Source organism: Orycteropus afer, unplaced genomic scaffold, assembly GCF_000298275.1.
Source record: "Orycteropus afer afer isolate SDZICR_OR568_19922 unplaced genomic scaffold, OryAfe1.0 scaffold00171, whole genome shotgun sequence".
Classification (NCBI taxonomy): Eukaryota; Metazoa; Chordata; class Mammalia; order Tubulidentata; family Orycteropodidae; genus Orycteropus; species Orycteropus afer.
The window spans coordinates 3,774,896-3,795,208 of NW_006921758.1; the positions used below are offsets into that span (position 1 = coordinate 3,774,896).

Below are 20,313 nucleotides of genomic sequence, written 5' to 3' on the forward strand. Positions count from 1 at the left end.
GTTTCCCTTTTCTTTGTTGAAGAGGGTCTGTGCAATCCTTCTGCCTAGTCCGCCATCTTGCCCCGCCTCTGCTATTATTGTTTTTGTTTCTGCTGCCAATATAGCTGGTGAACTATGTGGGAATGTTCACACCTACACATTGTGATCTCTGTTTGCCAGCTTCCAGGGATGGCAATGGCAGAAGGATGGTAGGTAAGCATTCTGTATGGAGGAGATTTAAAAGTTTATAATGTAAAAAAATTCCTAAATTTCAAATGGTGACATGTTGTTATCAGGTACCATCAAGTTGGTTCCAACTCAGAGCAACCTTCTGTACAATGGAATGAAACACTGCCCAGTCCTGTAATGTTTGAGCCTGTTGGTGAAGCCACTGTCAATCCATCTTGTCGAGGGGATGACCCTCTCTACTTTACCAAGCATGATGTCCTTCTCCAGGGATTGGTCCCTCCTGATAACATGTCCAAAGTATGTGAGATGAAATTTCATCATCCACCCTTTTAAGGAGCATTCTGCTTGTACATCTTTCAAGAAAGATTTATTTGGTCTTCTGAAAATCCATAGTGTATTCAATAGTCTTTGCCAACACCATAATTCAAAGGCATCAACTCTTCTTTGATTTTCCTTATTCATTGTCCAGCTTTCACATGCATTTGAGGTAATTGAAAATACCATGGCTTGGGTCAGGTGCACCTTAGTCCTCAAAGTGACATTTTTGTGGTTTTTTAACACCTTAAAGATATCTTTTACAGGAGATTAGCCTGGCGCAATATGTTGTTTTGATTTCTTGACTACTACTTCCATGGGTGGCGTAGTGCCTAAGACACTTGACTGCTAACCAGAAGGTTGGCGGTTCAAACCCACCAGCCATTCTTCAGAAGGAAGGTTGGGCAATCTACTTCTGTAGAGATGCCACCTCGGAAACCCAAGGAGGGGTCGCTATGAGTCAGAGACGACTCGATGGCACATAACAACAACAACAAACAACAATTTCTCTGTTTATAATGATGCTATTTATTGGTCCATTTGTGAAGATTTTTGTTTTCTTTATGTTGTGGTGTAATCCATAGGAATGGCTATAATCTTATCTTCATCAGTAAGTGCTTTAAATCCTCTTTGCTTTAAAGAAGCAAAGTTATGTAATCTGAATATTGCAAGTTGTTAATGAGTCTTCCTCCAACCCCTATGCATGTTCTTCTTCATATAGTTCAATTTTCTGAATTATTTCCTCAGCATATAGATGGAATAAGTACTGTGAAAGAATATAGCCCTGATGCACACCTTTTCTGATGTTAAGCCATTCACTCCTTGTTCTGTTTGAGCGGCTATCTCTTGGTTTATACACAGGTTCCACATGAGCACAATTAAGTGTTACAGAATTTCTGTTCTTCACCATGTTACTCATAATTTGTTAAGATCCACATAGTCAAGTGCCTTTGCATAGTCAATAAAACAGGTACATATCTTTCTGATATTTTCTTCTTTCAGCAAAGATCCAACAGACATCAGCAATGATATACTTCATTTCACATCCTCATCAGAATCTGACTTGAATTTCTGTCAGTTCCTTGCCAGTGTCCTTTAACCATTTTGGATTATCCTTATCAAAATTTACTTGCATGTGATATTAATGATATTACTAGATAATTTCCATATTCTGTTTAATCACCTTTGTTTGTGATAGGCATAAATATGAATCTCTTCCAGTTGGTTGGCCTGGTTGCTGCCTTCCAAATTTCTTAGCATAGACTAGTGAGGGTTTCCAGAATTGCATCCATTTGTTAAATCATCTCAGTTGGTATTCTATCAATTCCTGGAACCTTGTTTTTCACCAATGCCTTCAGAGCAGCTTGGACTTCTTCCTTTAATACCATTGATTCTTGATAATATGCTACCTCCTGAAATGGTTGAACATTAACCAGTTCTTTCTGGTAGAATGACTTTATCTATTCCTTCCATCTTCTTTTGATACTTCCTTTGTTGGTCAATATTTTGCCCATAGAATTTTTCTGTATTTCTACTAGAAATTTTAATTTTTTCTTCAGTTCTTTCAGCTTGAGAAATGATGGGTATATTCTTCCATTTTGTTTTTCTAACTCCAGGTCTTTGCATATTTCATTAAAATACTTTGTCTTCTCGAACTTCCCTTTGAAATTTTCTATTCAGCTCTTTTACGTCATCATTCTTCCATTCACTTTATTTATTTAGTCACACATCTGCCTTTATTTTGAGTAGCAGGTGGGATACTTCTAGAAATAGGGGAGTGTGAAACCCTAATTTACAGAAGCAGGGATTCAGTGAAGCTGCCTAGTTGGTACCCTTGGGAGTCATATGTAGATGCTGACCTAGAACAGGAGAAACAGGACCCTGAAGCCCATGAAGAGTGAGGCCACCAAGGAGATGAGGAGCTCTTTGTAGATATCCCATATGTACTTGGTGGAGGGTACCTTATAAACAAAGAACCAGGCAGGGAATAGCATGCCAATGGCCAACAGCACCATGGTCAGATGGGGGAAGACAGCTAGGTTCACTGGGCTGTTATACCTATTCATGGCCTTGAGCTCCATTTTGCTAGGCACTCTTCCATTCACTGTAGCTACTCTACATTCAAGAGCAAATTTCAGAGTCTCTTCTGACATCCATTTTGGTCTTTTCTGTCTTATTAATGACCTTTTGCTTCAGCTATGATGTTCTTGATATCATCCTACCACTTACCTAGCCTTCAGTTATTAGTTTTAAATGTGTCAAATCTATTCTTAAGGTGGTCTCTAAATTCAAATGGGATGTGCTTAAGGTTGTACTTTGGCTGTCATGGACTTGTTTTAATTTTCTTCAGCTTCAACTTGAATTTGCATGTGAGCAATTGATGATCTGTTTGCAATCGTCCCCTGGCCTTGTTTTGACTGAGATATTGGGTTTCTCCACTGTCTCTTTCCACAGATATTATTGATTTGATTTCCACCTGGCAAGGTCCACAAGTGTAGTCACCATTTATGTTGTTGAAAAAGGTATTTCCAATGAAGAATTTGTTGGTCTTGCAAACATTTTTTATGCCATTTTTGACATTGTTTCTATCACCAAGGCCATATTTTCCAACTACTGTTCCTTCTTCATTTCCAACTTCACATTCCAATTATCCATGCATCTTGATTGCATGTTTAGTCAATTTCACACTGTAGAAATTGGTAAAAATCTTCGATGTCTTCCGCTTTGACATTAGTGGTTGTTGCATAAATTTGAATTATAGTTGTAGTAAATGGTCTTCCTTGTAGGTATATGGATATTTTCCTTTCACTGACAGCTTGTACTTTAAGATAGATCTCAAAATATTCTTTCTAATGATGACTATGATGCTATTCCTCTTCAATTTTTTTATCCCTGGCACAGTAGGTCATATGATTGATTCAAAATGACCAATACCACTCCATTTCAGCTCACTAATGCCTAAGATATCTATCCTCTTGCATTCCATCTTATTTTTGATGACTTCCAATTTTCCTAGATTCATACTTCGTACATTGCACATTCTGATTATTAATGGAGTTTGTAGCTGTTTCTTCTCACTTTGAGCTGTGTCACGTCAGCAAATGAAGGTCCTGAAGGTTTATTCTATCTACATAATTAAGATGAATCTACTTTGAGGAAACCACTCTTCCTGAGTTGTATTTTGAGTGCCTTCCAACCAGAGGGGCTCATCATCTGGCACTGTATCAGTCAATGTTCCTGCTGCTACTAACAAGGTTTTCACAGGCTAAGTTTTTTAGAAGTAGATTGTCAGGTCTTTTTTCCTAGTCTGCCTTAGTCTGTAAGCTCTGCTGAAACCTGTCCACTTTGGGTGACCCTGATGTTATTTGAAATACTGGTAGCATACCTTTCAGCATCATAGAATACATAAGTCACCTCAGTATGACAAATGGTGATATGATTACTATGAATTTACTGTTAAATATTGGTTTTTAAAAAATATTGTATACCTTCGACACTTTCCATTTCTCTCTAGTATTTGATTTTCCCCTGTAATGGTACAATTGTCTTTGTGCATGGTAATGTTGATGGAAGAGATGTGAATTTGACTCCACACTATATAACACACATTTTCCCAATAAATACTCAGACATTTATTAACCAAATGAACTTGGGAATATCTGGGGACCTGAGCTTCAGTTTCTTTTTCTATAAGTTCAAGGTAATGTAACTGTCTCTATCTTCCTCTTGGGAGCTCTGGTAGCATAGTGCCTAAAGCACTTGACTGCTAACCAGAAGGCTGGTGGTTCAAACCCACCAGCCACTCCTCAGAAGGAAGGTTGGGCAATCCTACTTCCGTCGTGATACTGCCTCAGAAACCCAAGGAGGGGTCGCTATGAGTCGGGGCCAACTTGACGGCAAATAACAACAACAACAACAACATCTTCCTCTTAAGTTTCTTTGAGGTAGAGGAAAGAAATGTGAAAGTGCTTTGTAAGCTGCCAGATACTGGCCAAAAACCCCAAACTCAAACCCTTTGCCATCACGTTGATTCTGACTCATATCCACCATATGAGACAGAGTAGGACTGCACTATGGGGCTTCCAAGGCAATAATCTTTATGGAAGCAGGCTTCCACATCTTTCTCTTACAGAGAAGCTGGTGGCTTCAAATTACCAACCTGTTGGTTAGCAGCCGACTGGTTAACCATTTCACTATCAGGGCTCATTATACTGGACAAAATAAGATGTTATGATATGGCTGTAACAAATTTTTCTTCTGAATTTGCAGCACTCACTTTGTGCTGAATAGCATGTTTAGCTTGGTTTGAAGGTGACAGCTACAGTCTGGATGGAAGCAAGTACCAAACATGAAGCTAGATTTGGGAGCAAAGCTGTGCCTTACCACTTCACTAGTTATATCACACTAGATAAGTTACCACAAAAAAGAATCTTAAAGCTCTCCAACCCCAGGGTTACTCTGAGAATTAAGTGAAATAATACCCGTAAAAGCCCTGGTGCATTGCGGGCACTTGGTCAATGTTTACAGAGCATCTCTTCAGAGTAGTGAAAGAGAGCTGAATCAAAAAGGCTCCCAGCAGGCAGCACGCAGAGAGGACAAACTAGACAAAGCCTGTTGTTTTGTGCTGTTGAGTCCATTCTGATTTATAGCGACACTATAGGACAGGGTAGAATTGTCCTATAGGGTTTCCAAGGCTGTAAACTTTATGGAAGCAGATCGCCACACCTATCTCCTCTGGAGCTGCTGGTGTGTTCAAACTGCCAACCTTTCAGTTAGCAGCTGAGTACTTAACAACTGTGCTACCAAGGCTCCTCTAATGAAAATGCCTAACATCTATTGCACTCTTACTAAGTGCTCTACCTGTACATTCTCAGTGAGCTCTCAAAAAATAGTCTCCTAGGTTGGTTCTGGGGAGCTCTGGTAGCATAGTGGCTAAGACACTTGCCTGCTAATCAAACGGCTGGCGGTTCAAACCCACCAGCCACTCCTCGGAAGGAAGGTTGGGCAATCCTATTTCCGTAGTGATACTGCCTTGGAAACCCAAGGAGGGGTCACTATGAGTCGGGTTTGACTTGACGGCACATAACAACAACAACAACAACAACAACAACAGGCTGGTTCTGAGGCATATGAAGTTTGCCAGTTCTTAGAACTAGTAAGTGGCAGAGTCACATTTGAAGCCAGAGATGTCTGCTCTGAAATTCCTGGGTGGTGCAAATGGTTAAGAAACTTAGCTGCTAACCAAAAAGTTGTAAGTTTGCATCCACACAGAGGAGCCTTGAAAGAAAGACTTGACCATTTATTTTAAAAAAAACAACAGCCATTGAAAATCCTATGGTGCATAGTTGTACTCCGTCACACATGGGGGTGCAATGAGTTGGAGTTGACATGACAGAAATTGGTTTGTTTTCTTCGTTCTTCCACCCTACTGCCCCCTTCCTGCTCTAAGCTTCTGTGCCATAGGTAGCTGAAGATGTTTAAGAAAGCGTGACTGCCTGGATCTCTTGGAGGTTGTCAGTGCCTGTGTGTGGGAACCATTCAGGGTGGTTGATGCCAACCATTTTTCTTATTCATCTTTTGTTCAGGAAAGCTCGGCTAAATGAAATAGGTTACAGAGAGATTTTTAGTTGTTATTAATAACTGTCTAGTGGATTCTAACTCATGACGACCTATGTGTGCAGAGTGAAACTGCTCCATAGGGCTCTCCGGGTGGATTGCCAGGCCTATCTTCAGAATCACCCTTGGGTGGGTTGGAACTGCCAGCGTTGGGTTAGTAATTGATCATTTAACCCTTTGTGCCACTCAGGCACTTTGTTTTTTAATTAGAGGAGTAACTAAAGATTGCCCTGTAGAGCAGTAGCAAGGCTTACTAACATTTAGTGGGCAAGCAGAGGAACAGCCTGTGAGCCAGCACAATAGGTGAGGCAACTCAGGAGACACAGGTTTTTGGACATTAAGGGAGGAAGGAGAGATCTCAAATCAAACACTACTGAGAGGTCAGCTCAAATGAGAACCAGAAAGGCCCACAAGATTTAACACTTAGAATGCATGTTACTTTGCCAGTGTCTGAAATCACAGCACTCTTTTCAAATGGATTTCAGAGTAGTTGTTCTCTTATGTTATCCCTAGTTTAGGGGAGTGCACCCTCTTTTGGGCCACTGTGCATTTCCTACTCCATGTAAACCAAACCAAACTCACTGCCGTCAAGTCGGACGCGACTCATAGCGACCCCTCCTTGGGTTTTCAAGGCGATATCGCTACAGAAGTAGATTGCCCCATCTTCCTTCTGAGGAGTGACTGGTGGGTTTGAACCACCAGCCTTCTGGTTAGCAGTCAAATGCCTTAGGAACTATTCTACCAGAGCTACTCCATATAGCTCATGTAAAGTCCCTCCTCACTGAGAGCAACCACCTGATTATTAGATCAGATGAAAGAATGCATTTAGGATGCAACTGAGTAGCTCACCAGTCTCCCAAATAAACTATCCAAGTCTTTCCTGGCCCTGGATGTTTAACTCAATCAATAAATTTGCAATTACCATCATGATTTTTGCCTTCAGCTGCATCTGAGAGCTGATACAATTTTCTTAAATTCTTCTTTTTTTATTATTGTGAAATATTCTAGTCATGCCTTCTGATGGCTGGAAAAGTGAATTAATAGTAGTCTAATCACCCTGGAGACACTAATGTTTCAGTGAGCTGGCGCTGAGGTAGGCTGCACATCTCTGTGGGAATGACAAGTGAATGAGTCTACTGCTCACTTAACCTGCTGTTCTTTTCTCTCTGTGTGTTTTCTCTCTCAGGAAACAAATGGAAGACTGCTGTGACCCCGCCCATCTCTTTGCTATGACTAAAATGAATTCCCCCATGGGGAAGAGCATGTGGTATGATGGGGAGTTTTTGTACTCATTCACCATTGACAATTCAACTTTTTCTCTCTTCCCTCAGGTTAGTATAAAATCTGTTGCTTTCAATATAACTTTTTTTTTTTTTTTTTGATATCTCATAGCAAAGGGATAATTGAGTTTGCCTTACTAATCAGAACCATTTCCTTCATTTTCTTTCTTCTCTTCTTAATATTAAACGTTTTACTTTATATCTGTCATCTTTTATGAAGAAATTACACACTGTTTTGATGCAAGGGTGTGAGCAGGATGTTATAGAGTTACAGTTTTCCTAGCTTTTTTGATTTGAGTCATATGAGACTGAGGGAAGCCAGCAAATAATGGTCAGGGAATTGGGGAATTCCAGTGTTTGAGGCTGACTGTGAAATGATCTCAAGGATTTTCTGTTGGAATGTTTTCTTAGGACTGATGTTGCTCTCAGGGAGTGGGGACCATATGGTCAGAAGTCTGCGTCTTGCTCCTCTTGGACATTAACCCCATGGCTAGACTACTGCTATGGAGTGGAGGAGCAGTGAATATAGAGGAAAGAATTCACTTTGACCATGTTTCAAGTGGTGGAAATCAAGCTTTGCTTACTAAATGTTTTTCCTTCTTGGTTTCCTGAGCATTGAGATCACATGTTATAAAATATATCCAGGCAGCAAGTGGGAAAAAAGAAATATTTATTTAAAGTAGCTCTTGTTAGGGTCGAGGGGAACTCTTGGATGAAATTGCCGTTAAAGAGAAAAATGAGAAGTGAATCTTGGCCTCCCCAAGCCTTCTAACCAGTTTGGGTTTGGCAAGATGATTATGCAGCATTAGCATCCAGAGTTAGGGCTACAAAACGGAGTTGAACTATTCATGTGTGTATATTAAGAGCCAATCTTTAACAAAACTCAAAATCATTTTTGGGGAAAAAAAAGGTGGGGAGGGAATGCCCAGGTTTGCTGGTCCGATAGAGTCTGGTGGATCACTGAGACTATGGCCCCTAGCTGCTCTTCAGGTCTGGAATTGGACCCACACCAGTGGCTTCCAGCCAAACAAAAGACAGGCATAGGAGTTGAACATTTACCTGAGGTAGATACACTCCTTGGGGAGAACAATCATGGGACAAAGAGGGGCTGCTTATGCAAAGGGAGACAGCTCAGGGGGCAGGAGTGTATGGAGGGATGCATGGACACAGGGAAGAGGTGACTATGGGGAGAAAGTGGGAGGGGAGCTGTTGCATTGTGGGAAATTGCCATCAATGTCATCAAAGTGTATGTGAGCTGCTGTATGGAAAGTGAATTTGCTCTGTAAACCTTCACCAAATCACAATAAAATAAATAAATAAATAAGAGCCAGTCTTCAAAGGAGGTGTTCTATAAAGCTGAGGCATGAGCTCTACCAGATCCAAAACCATACTCTGTCAAGTAGCCTGTATTTGGTGACCCATTCTTAGTTTCTTAAGTCTGTTTTAATGGTTTTAGAGTATAATGATAATATTTTGAATTTTAAATAGCAAGTAGAGGTTAACATGTTGCGAGCATCCACGTACTTTCTCTTCCTCCTTCATTTGCCTTTGGGAGGCTTCCTAGTTTCAAAAGAAATTTCTAAGAGTTATAAAATGTGGGATTGAATTTGTCTTCATCTTTTACTAAGTAAATGCCTTAGGCTAGTTGCCTAACTCTCCTGAGACTCTGCTTTCTCATCTGTAAAAGGGAGAGAACAGGCCCTGTCCTGTCTACCTCACAGAACTGTAGTGTGGATCAAATTAGGTAATTCATGTCAACATACTCTGTAAAATACAAAGAATTATGTAAATAATAGGTATTTGTTTTGTCCTGGTTCATACACTGCATTCTCAAACTGAGAATGAAGACTGTAATTGTGTTGGTCAGGGTTTTTAAGGAATAGAAATCATTCTAGATGTTTCTGACAGAAACATATTTCATATAGGAAGTTCAAACCGAAACTAAACCCATGGCCATCAAGCCAATAATGACTTATAGTGATCTTATTAGGACAAAGTAGAACTGTCCCATAGGGTTTCCAAGGCTATAAGTCTATAGAAGCAGACGACCACATCTTTTTCCTGTGGAGTGGCTAGTGGGTCAAACCACTGAATTTTCACTTAGAAGCTGAATGCTTTGACCACTGCACCACCAGGGCACCTTATAGGGAATTAGTCAACTAACAAAATCATTGGAAAGGTGGAGAAGTGGGAGTTAAGAAGTAGCTTTTGGAATTATTGAGCTCAAGAACCAGTCCTAACCATGGTCTAGGAATCAAGAAACTCCACTGTCTGTTGCCACTAGCATTGCTACAGTTACCTCTGACAGAACAAGAACAAAAAGGTAGGTTCCACTTCACTGTCGCCTTCAAAATCTCCCTCAAATGCATCTAATTGGTGAAAATTAATTTGCATCAAGCACTGTTGCTGCAGGTAAGTCCAGGAGAAACCCACTGCTGTCGAGTCAGGTCTGACTCATAGTGACCCTTCTTTGGGTTTCTGAGATGGTATCACTACAGAAGTGGATTGCCCAACCTTCCTTCTGGGGTGTGGCTGGTGGGTTTGAACCACTAGCCTTCTGGTTAGCAGTCAGATGCTTTAGGCACTACACCACCAGAGGAGAAGTAGTTTTTAACTCTTTAGCTTTAATAGGAAGTTAGGAAAAAGGTGGAGAAGAGGTTAAGTAAGCCAACTTACAGTACACTCTATATATGAAAAGTGGTATCAGTCAGCTGTGTGATGAACAAGAGATAAGAAAACGTTCTCCCTTAACAGCTCATAAAGAGAAAAAACACTGAAAAGAAAACCAAAACAAACTTTTTGCACATGAGGGAGTTCAGTCATACCAACTAACTTGTAATTTTATTCTAGAAAATAGATTTGAAGAGAAAAGATGATTAAATAAATATATCTTATCTATCACTTGCAGCAGTAAGATAGTAGGAGGTATTTTCTCTTTAAAGCATGTGCAAATGAATTCTGTGCCTGTTTGTTCCAGTTTCAAGATCTAGAAACCATCCTGAATAATAACAAAAAAAATACTTTTTTCTCAGGCACCAGAAGTCATTACATCATTGTGTTTATGCATAGTCATTACACAGGGCTGATCTAATTCAATGAGTAGATTTTTTAGAAAAAACTGTTTATGTATTTTTCTGCTGAGATTCCAAAATGACTGATTAATCTACAGAAATTCTGGAAAATCAGTTTGTATCACAAAAAGGATGGTGTATTTCCCTCTCCTCACTCCATTGTTATTTCTTAGTGAATGTTTCTAATTTGTTATCAAGCAAGCTAACATGCCAGTTAATTGACGTTCCTTGTTGAAGAACACAGTGTGTGCACAATAGGTAGAAATGCAGATGAGTGGGCTAGGTCTGATGTTGCCAGTGAGAACAGAGCACCCATACTTTCCCTGAGTTTCAGTAAAATAGCACTAAGTCTCTTACTCCTCAGCTCAGATTTTATGTCTCTACCCTTAAACTTTTCTCCTAAATGATCAATATATGTTAACCATCATTATTATTATTTATTGCCTACTTTTTTATCCAATGTTTTGTTTGTTTGCTTTCTCATTTTAATTTTTTCCAAGATGACATAAAAGAAAGGAGATGCTTTGTTTCTTATGGAATATTAGCAGATTCCAGTCAGGACAACATATACCCAGGATGATGCCATAGAGATATGTGTGCTTTGCCGTGCCTCATTGAATCTCCTTAGTTAACAATTTGTTGCTTCTTATTAGAACCTCCTGTAATTTACTAAAGCTTTTAAACTGTATTTAAGGATCTCTAGTAGTACAATGCCTACAGCATCTGACCTTTAACCAGAAGGTTGGTGGTTCAAACCCACTAGCCACTTTGCGGAAGCAAGACTGGGCAATCTATTTTTGTAAAGATTTACCACCTTGGAGTCCCTATGAGTCGGAATTGACACAATGGCAGTGGATATGGTTTTTTTTTTTTTTTTTTTAAACAATATTTATTTAATTCTTCCTCATGTTACAGTTATCTGCATAACTATATTCACATATAAACAGTTATCTTCAAGTCTTTATCTCCTCATTTCCTCACCATCTTGTGAGCTTTTGGGAAACAAGTAGAGTTTCTTATTTTTCTGTCTTTTCTTGTACAATGTTTCCCACTCAGTGTAGATACACACGTACCTCATTTTATTGAGCTTCAATTTATTGTGCTTCATAGATACTGCGGTTTTTTTTACAAATTGAAGGTTTGTGGCAACCCTGCGTCAAGCAATTCTATCGGTACCATTTTCCAATAGCATGTGCTCACTTCATGTCTCTCTGTCACATTTTGGTAATTTTCACAGTATTTCAAACTTTTTCATAATACTATTGCATATTTAATAGACTACAGAATAGTGTAAACAACTTTTATTTGCACTGGGAAAGCTAAACATTCATGTGACTTGCTTTATTGTGATATCTGCTTTAATGTGGTGGTCTGGATCCTAACCCACAATATCTTCAAAGTATGCCTGTGTTCATTTCCCATAACTCATGTTTGCCAAAAGTTTTCTTCTCTATGTCTACTTGGGCTAGACCATTGCATTGCTCTTGCTTGAACTGTAGGAGACCAAGCAGTATAGTTTGAGCAGCAGTTTCTAAATGGCTCTATTAATATACTGTGGTGCATATTTGTTGAATATTATTAGGCATGAAGGATAGTATAATACTTGCATAAGTTGGAGGATATGCAGTGTGTGTGCATGTGTGTGTGTTTGGAGGGGACAGTGTGATGGTGAGTGTTATCACTTAGCTTGGGATCAAATTCTTCCTGCTTCATCAAGGACTGTCTCTTTTAAGCCTGCATTGTCCAGGGTTTGTAGGTGTTATTGAATGAACTGTGTTTTGGCCTAAAATATGCTTATGCTCAGAAGGAGCATCAGTTTCGTTGGAAATGAGCAACAGAGTAGAATCAATGTGAGAAATCACAATTGTGATGATATAATCTGAGCAATATTTCCTTTGGGAGCTCTGGTAGTGCCTAAAGCATCTGACTGCTAACCAGAAGGCTGGAGGTTCAAACCCACCAGCCACTCCTCAGAAGGAAAATTGGACAATCTATTGCCATACTGCTTTGGAAACCCAATGAGGGGTCACTATGAGTCAGATCCAACTCGATAGCAGAGAGTTGTGTTTTTTTGTTTTTTGTTTTAATATTTTGGTGCAGTACAAACATGGTCAGCTCATCATTCTCTTACATTGTGCTGAATAATCATGCAATAAAATTCACAAAGCTAGACTAATCACTTCTCCCCCAGAATATTCACTCAAGGCTTTATATAAAGAATCACTTAAAACATCATTAGTACACTTCGTCTTTGGTTCCAGCTCCTTTGTTCTGTCATAGAACATGATCCCTGTCATGTTCCACTTGGCCAGGAATTGTAGTGCTCTTGGCCTAGGAGAAACTCAGAAAGATACTTCGAAGCCATCTTGTCAAAATGGCCTCGTTAAAATACAAATATGTAATTTTTTTTTTCTTTCACAAGAATATTCTTATTTAAATTCTCTAGACTCTTGAATATCCCAGAGCCTCACAGCATGTTATCTTCCTCCTAATAAACTGTGGTCATACTATATCATCTACAACACTTGGCAGCTTACTTTTTCTCTTATCAGTATTGTTGTGATTACTTTCCCAAACACATGCCTTTTCAATTGGAAGGAAATTAAGGGGATTAATGTCTGGTAGGCAGAGATCCTTGTCAAGCCTGTGTTAGGTTTATGTTAATCTTGCATTTGACTATTTTATAGCAGAAACCTGATACAGGGGCTTAAACAAATAGGTGCTTATTGATATAGAGTGGTAAGGCGTCTCTGGATTGTACAAACGGTTAAACACTCAACTGATAAGCAATAGCTAGGCAGTTCAGATCTACCCAAAGACACCTTGAAAGAAAGATCTGGTGGTCTACTTCCAAAAAAATCAGCCATTTAGATCTCTGTGGAGCACAGTTCTACTCTGACACACATATGGGGTCATCATTAGTTGAAATCAGCTCAATGCAACTGGTATAGCAAGGAATTAAGAGTGGACAGCTTACGACTGGAAAATGGCTATGCAAGCTCCTATCTTCCTACTTTCAGCACATTTCGCCAAACTACATGGTCAGAGGATACAGTCCCCACAAGACTTTTCTCACTTCAGACACTGACCATAGGCTCTGGGTTTCAAGGACCACTCTCACTTCAGAGCAGCTGGCTACAAATTCAGGGGTTCCCACAAACACTCTTAGGTTCAGTAATTTTCAAAAATGACTCACAGAACCCAGGGAAGCACTACACCTATGATTACAGTTTAATTACAGCGAAAGGATGCAAATTAGAATCAGACAAAGGGAGAGATACATAGTGTGAGATCTGGGAGGGGCCCAAAGGTGGAGCTTCTGGTTGTCGTTTCCCCGTAGATAATGTTACCTCCTCAATGTGTGACAATACTCAGAGAGAACTGCCAATGCAGGAAACTCGCTTGATCCTTTTGTGTCCAGAGTTTTTCTTTATTGTGGTTCAATAACATACTGCCTGTGTGGGTGACCTTTAGTCTCTGGTCTCTTCCAGAGGTCAGCATAATACTTTTACTCCCCAGTTCCTCTGGAGGTTGAAAGTGGTGTGGCCGCGCTCAGATTCCTCCATCATAAATCACAATGTTAGCCTGTCAGTGGCCAAAACCCCTGGACAAATAAACACACTCCTAGGACAAGAGCTCAAGTGGTGTAGTGGTTAAGACATTTGACTGCTAACAAAAAGGTGAGTGGTTCGAACTCACCAGCCGCTCCATGGAAGAAAGATGAGGCAGTCTGCCTCAGTAAAGATTTACAGCCTAGGAAACTAATTAGGGGTCAATTATGAGTTGGAATTGACTCTTACAGCCTAGGAAACTAATTAGGGTCATTATGAGTTGGAATTGACTCAATGACAGTGAGTTTGGTTAGGTTTTTATCAGGCATACATTCCAGGGGTCTAGAGATAACCTTCTAGTAGCTGAGGGAAAAGGCCAGACTTCTTTGGTAAGATTAATTCCTCACTACACACTGCTCAACAATCCTTAGCTGATGGCCAAGGAACCTCTTAGTTTCAGTCCATGACACCAGCAGGAAGAAGGAGGAAATAGAAAAGGAAATACGGGCAGACTCCTACTTATGTCTCATTGGTCAGACTGAGTCACGTGGTAATGCCTAGCTGTAAGAGAGGCTGGGAAGTTCAGTATTTCAGCTCCAGGCATTTGCCAAAGTATGCTATCTGTTTCTGTTTCTTTACATATTATCTCACTCTATTCTTTTGTTTTCTTTCTTCCTTCTTTTTAATTGTGCTTTGGGTGCACATTTACAAAGTAAATTGGTTTTCCATTCAACAGTTCATGCGCATGTGATTTCATGCCCTGATTACCATCCCCAACCATAAAAAAACTCTTCTCTCCTCCCTTCCCTGTGACTACCCCCTCCTGTGCCCTTCTTATCTATGCATTCCTGTCTGTCCAGCTTTCCCTAGATGTGAATATTGCCCCTTTGGTGTCTTATGGGTGGTTGATGTAAGGGGTACATCTCCCTAGAGCAGGTGGTATATCGCTTTGGGGTAGGTGTTCTGCATGTAGATCTTTCTACTGTTGGGCTGAGAGCCAATCCATGGAAGTGAGTCCATTTCCAGGGCCAAAAGATAACCCAGGGCCATAGTCTCAGGGGTTCTACTAGTCTCCATCCAACCAGTAATTCTGGTCATTTTTGTGTTTTTTAAATTTTATTTCTACATTTTTACTCCCAATCTATCCAGGATCTCCAGTTTTGATCCCTTTCTGAGTTGTTGGCATTGGTAGGCAGGCACCTTCTAGTTCTGGTTTCAGATCATGAAGGCTGAGGTCCTTGTGGTCCATCTTATCCTTGCACTAATTATTTCCAGATGCCTTTGATTTTCTTCACTCTTCTTTGCTACAGGTGAGAGGAGACCAATAGTTGAATCTTAGATGGCTGCTTGAAATCTTTTAAAACCCCAGTTTCTACTCACCAAAGTAGGTTGCAGAACAAGATTTTAATGTACTAAACAACAACAAAAAAAAAAACCTCACTGTCATCGACTCGATTGGACTCATAGTGACCCCTCCTTGGGTTTCTGAGGCAGTATCACTACAGAAGTAGATTGCCCAATTTTCCCTCCAAGGAGTGGCTGGTAGGTTTGAACCACCAGCCTTCAAGTTAGCAGTCAAATACCTTAGGCACTATGCCACCAGCGCTCCATATGTTGTGCCAATTGAACATGATGTCCCCTGAGACTATGGTCCCAGGTTCGCAGGCCCGGTGATCTCTCTTTCAAGGTGTTTTTTTGTCTCTGAGAAGTTACTCCATCCCTGTCTTCTGTTGCTTCTGTAATATATGTGGCTAATTTTGTAGCACAAGTGCATGTGTAAGATTATCTTCAGCCAAATCTATCCTTGGTCTAGGGTATATTCCTGTTCTCCTATACCCATCTGATCTTCTCACCTGTCTAAGCATTTGTCTGTAGCCTGGTGTTTGGTGCTAGTGATAATGCAGTACTTTTCATGTAATAGTATTTACCTCTGTTGTCTATATCTTATGTGCATATTTAAGTGTCTTTCCTTTCCCCAATGTGATCATGGTGGTCACAGACTTATCCATACTATCCATCCCCTCACTCAAATCAACATGTGACCACCAACTTGTCCGAAATTTTTCTTCCCCTTCCCTCCCATCCTGGTAACCAACAAACTAAATTTCCTTCCCTGAGTCAACCTTTCCTTGATTTTTTATAATAATGAGCTCATACAATATTTGTCTTTCTGCGATTGACTTATTTCACTCAGCACAATGTCCTCCAAATTCATCCATATTGTGAAATGATTCACGTATTCTTCATTATTCTTTAATGTTGCATAGTATTCCATTGTGTGAATGCACCATAGTTTGGTTATCCATTTATCTGCTGATGGGCATTTAGGTTGTTTCCATCTCTTTGCTATAGTGAATCATGCTGTGATGAACATGGGTGTGCTTATGTCCGTTCATGTCCTATCTCTCATATCTTTTGGATATATTCCTAGTAATGGAATTGCTGGATCAAATGGTATTTCTAATTTCAGTTTTTTAAGGAAACACCATACCATTTTCCACAATGGTTATACCATTTTACAGGCCCACCAGCAGTGTATGAAAGTTCCAATCTCTCTGCAAACTCACCAGTGTTTGTTATTTTCTGTCTTGTTGAACTTTGCAATTATTTCTGGGGTGAGATGATATATCATCACTGTTTTGATTTGCATCTCTCTGATGGCTAATGATCATGAGCATTTCCTCATGTGTTTGTTGGCTGCCAATATATCTTTTTAGTGAAGTGTCTGTTCATGTCCCTTGCCCATTTTTGAATTGGGATGTTTGTCTTTTTGGTGATGAGGTATTGAAGTTTTCTATAAATTTTGGAGATAAGTTTTTTGTCAGACATGTTACAGCCAAATATTTTTTCTCAATCTGTGGTGTTTCTTTTTACCCTTTTGGAGAAGTCTTTTGATGCACATCAGAATTTAATTTTTAAAAGATCCCCGTCATCTAGTTTCTCTTCTACTGCCTGTGCATTTTGGGTTATGCTTGATAGTCTATTTATAATGTAAATTAGGGCCCCTAGATTTGTCCCTATTTTATCTTTGATGAGCTTTGTAGTTTTGGGTTTTACATTTAAGTCTTTGATCCAACTTGAGTTTGTTTATGAGTTTGGGGTGAGATATGGGTCTTGTTTCATTTTTCTGCAAGTGGATATCCAATTTTGCCAGCACCATTTGTTAAAGAGGCTGTCTCTTCCCCATTTAATAGGTTTGGGCCCTTTGTCAAAGATCAGCTATCCATAGATGGATGGGTCTATTTCTGGGTTTTTGATTCTGCTCAATTGGTCTATCATTGTACCAATACCATGCTATTTTGACTCCTGTGGCTGTGTAGTAGTTTTTGAGATCTGGGAGTGTGATACATTCTGCTTTGTTTTTCTTCTTCAGCAATCCTTTGCTTATCAGAAGTCTCTTTCCTTTCCACAAGAAATTAGTGATTGATTTTTCTATGTCCTTAAAAAATGTTGATAGAATCTGGATTGAGATTTCATTGAATGTCTCATTCTATTCTTATAGTAAATCTGTGTGGTTGTTTTATTGACTCAGAGGGTTAAATAACTTATTTAAACTTCCAGACCTGATAAGTGGAAGGACTGGGATGTGAAATCAGGCCTATCTGATTTCAAAGCTTGTATTCTCTTAGAAAGAACTAGGTGGGTTCTTGGGAATTAGTGGTATATTTTTTTATCACTTAGTCACTTGGAAACTTTTTTTTAAGGTTTTTCACCTCCCTTAAAAGAATACCCTTAGAAGACATTTATTTTGCAGTTAATTGCATAGGCTCCTATGCAGGCCATTGGAACCTATACAATTACTGTCATACCCCTCTGTTTTTGGCGTTGAGCTCCCTAGTGATCCACATTGAAAGGGGAAATGAGACCAGCCACATTGTTTTCATTTCTATAAAAGAGAAAAATAAGTAATTAGGAAGAAACAAAATTATTCCTTCTGCACTATTTCTTTATTGTGGGAATGCAGAACATAGTACCAATCCAAATCAAATCAAATGAAACCTACTGTCATTGAGTCAATTCTGAGTCATGGAGACCCTATAGGACAGAGTGGAACCCATAGAGGTTCTGAAGCTGTAAATCTTTACTGAAGCAGACTGCCTCTACTTTCTCCCATGGAGCCGTTGGTGGGTTCAAACTACCATCCTTTTGGTTAGCAATTGAGTGCTGTAACCACTGCACCACAAGAGCTCCTGAATATAGTACCACTACCATTAAATAATTTAGGTAATTTATTATTATTGACTGAATGCCAAAGTTAGAGAAATATACAGGGAATACAATCTAAAGATAGGAATTCTAGACCTGGCTTTATCTATGTTGCTATTTATGATTCCAAACAACTCATATCAAAATTTTCAGCCTAAATTTTATAATTTTCAAATCAGTTCTAATAAGGTTTTCATATTTCAGTGTTACGAGAAACAAAGTTAAAATGAGATTATGGATACAAAAGTGCTTTGTAATGAATGCATTATACAAACATATTATTATTTCTGTTTTCTGCTTAAGCATTTATGACTCTCAAGCATTTCCGTGGCAATTTTAGTAAAACCAGGAACTGAGTTTGTTGTTTTTTTTTAAACTAGGAAATAGATGAAAATCAATTTTTCAGGCTAATGAATGGTGAGCAGAAATAAATCTGTTCAGTCTGAGATTTAGGAAAATATGAAGTAGTATGGAAAATACTGTAGTCACTGCCAATCTAGATTTGCATCTTTATAATTGGAGAATAATCAAGGTAAACTAAAAGAGCAATGTGAGGTAAATTGTTAATTTCCAGTGAATTGTAACTATGAATCTGAGCAATGGATTAGTATCTACTTTTTATCTAGTTGCTCTGCAAATGAGAAGACCAGGAGAGTAGATCATCCCCAAACCAAAAACAAGCAAACAAACAAACAGAAAAAACTTGTTGCCATCAGTTAATTCCAACTCATGGTGATCTCTTGTGTTATAGAGTACAACTCTGTAGGGTTTTCTTGTCTATAATCTTTATGGAAGCAAATCGCCAGACCTTTCTTTGGTGGCGGTGCTGAGTAGGTTCAACCTGACAACTGTTAGGTTAATGTTGTTGTTGTTGTTATGTGCTGTCGAGTCAGACCCAACTCATCGCGACCCCTCCTTGGGTTGCCGAGGCAGTATCACTATGGAAGTAGATTGCCCAACCTTCCTTCCGAGGAGTGGCTGGTGGGTTAGGTTAATAGATGAATGCAAACTGCTTGCACCACCCAGGGGCCTAGATCATCCAGTACTTCCAAATATCTGTTTTCTTTGTGTGTAAAAGAAACAAAATTATTTGAAGAGGGATAGTATAATGAAGCCATCCAACAGAGTAGTTGAAGATAAACTATAAGATGCCTTGTTTTTCAATTTTAAAAATAATAAAAAATTAAGACCTTTCTCAAATGAAAATTCTCAGGTTGTCTGTGGTTGGAAACAAAATGAAAAGTAAATGTAAGGAATGGTCTATACTGCCATGCTATACACCCTTCTGAAGTATTTGACAGTGTGCAAAATGTAGCACAAAGACTGATTGTGGTTCAGGCTTCTAACTCTCTGGTAACAGAAAAGAATGTATGACACCAATTAATACTGAGTCAAATCTCATCAGTTAGGTTTGACAGGAATGATAACATTTCTCAGGAGGTGTTAATATTCCTTATAACATTTTCTTGAGTGTGGTGGCATGACCAGGTGTTTCTCTGCAGAAAAAGCTAGTGTATCTTTCTTTCTTGAACTGATTTCTTCTGTTGGTTCTTCCTACTGGCAAAGGTCCAGGTGTAGAAAGGAATTTCTAGGCTATTTTGGTTTAGTTTTGAGCATTTGTTTGAATATCAAGAGGGTTGTTTTATTTCTGCTATTAATATGCTCATTTGCATTTCTTAACTCTGTTAGAGGTTTCTTAAATACATACAGCTACATTTGATTAATTTAGAGAGAGGTATCATATCAACACTGAATTTTCTCTGGCTTAATTAATTTGGTCAGTGAATAAAGAGATACAAATGAATACAACAAATGTTTTCTTAATGTTTAAAAAATCCATTACCATCCAGTCTGTTCTGATTCATAAGTGACCCTATAGGACAGAGTAGAACTTTCTGTTAGGGTTTCCAAGGCTATAATCTTTATGGAAGCAGACTACTATGTCTTTCTCCTGTGAAGTGGCTGGTAAGTTTATACCATTGACCTTCTGGTTAACTAAGCTTCATGCTTCTTTGTGTTTAAATCAAATCACTATCTTTTTTCTGTTAACTTGCCTATGAATCACACAGATGACATGTGAGATGGGGCGATGTTCTTATCATTTCT

At 39.2% G+C, this 20,313-nt stretch overlaps 1 protein-coding gene across 1 annotated transcript in view; it reads left to right on the forward strand.

Annotated features, from left to right (window-relative positions):
* The window catches only part of ST8SIA1 (ST8 alpha-N-acetyl-neuraminide alpha-2,8-sialyltransferase 1), a 209,259-nt gene that overhangs the window by 105,015 nt on the left and 83,931 nt on the right, over positions 1 to 20,313 (forward strand). The window contains exon 2 of the mRNA XM_007946778.2: positions 7,286 to 7,430. Coding sequence (XP_007944969.1) covers positions 7,286 to 7,430 — 145 coding nt within the window. The remainder of the gene's footprint in view (positions 1 to 7,285; positions 7,431 to 20,313) is intronic.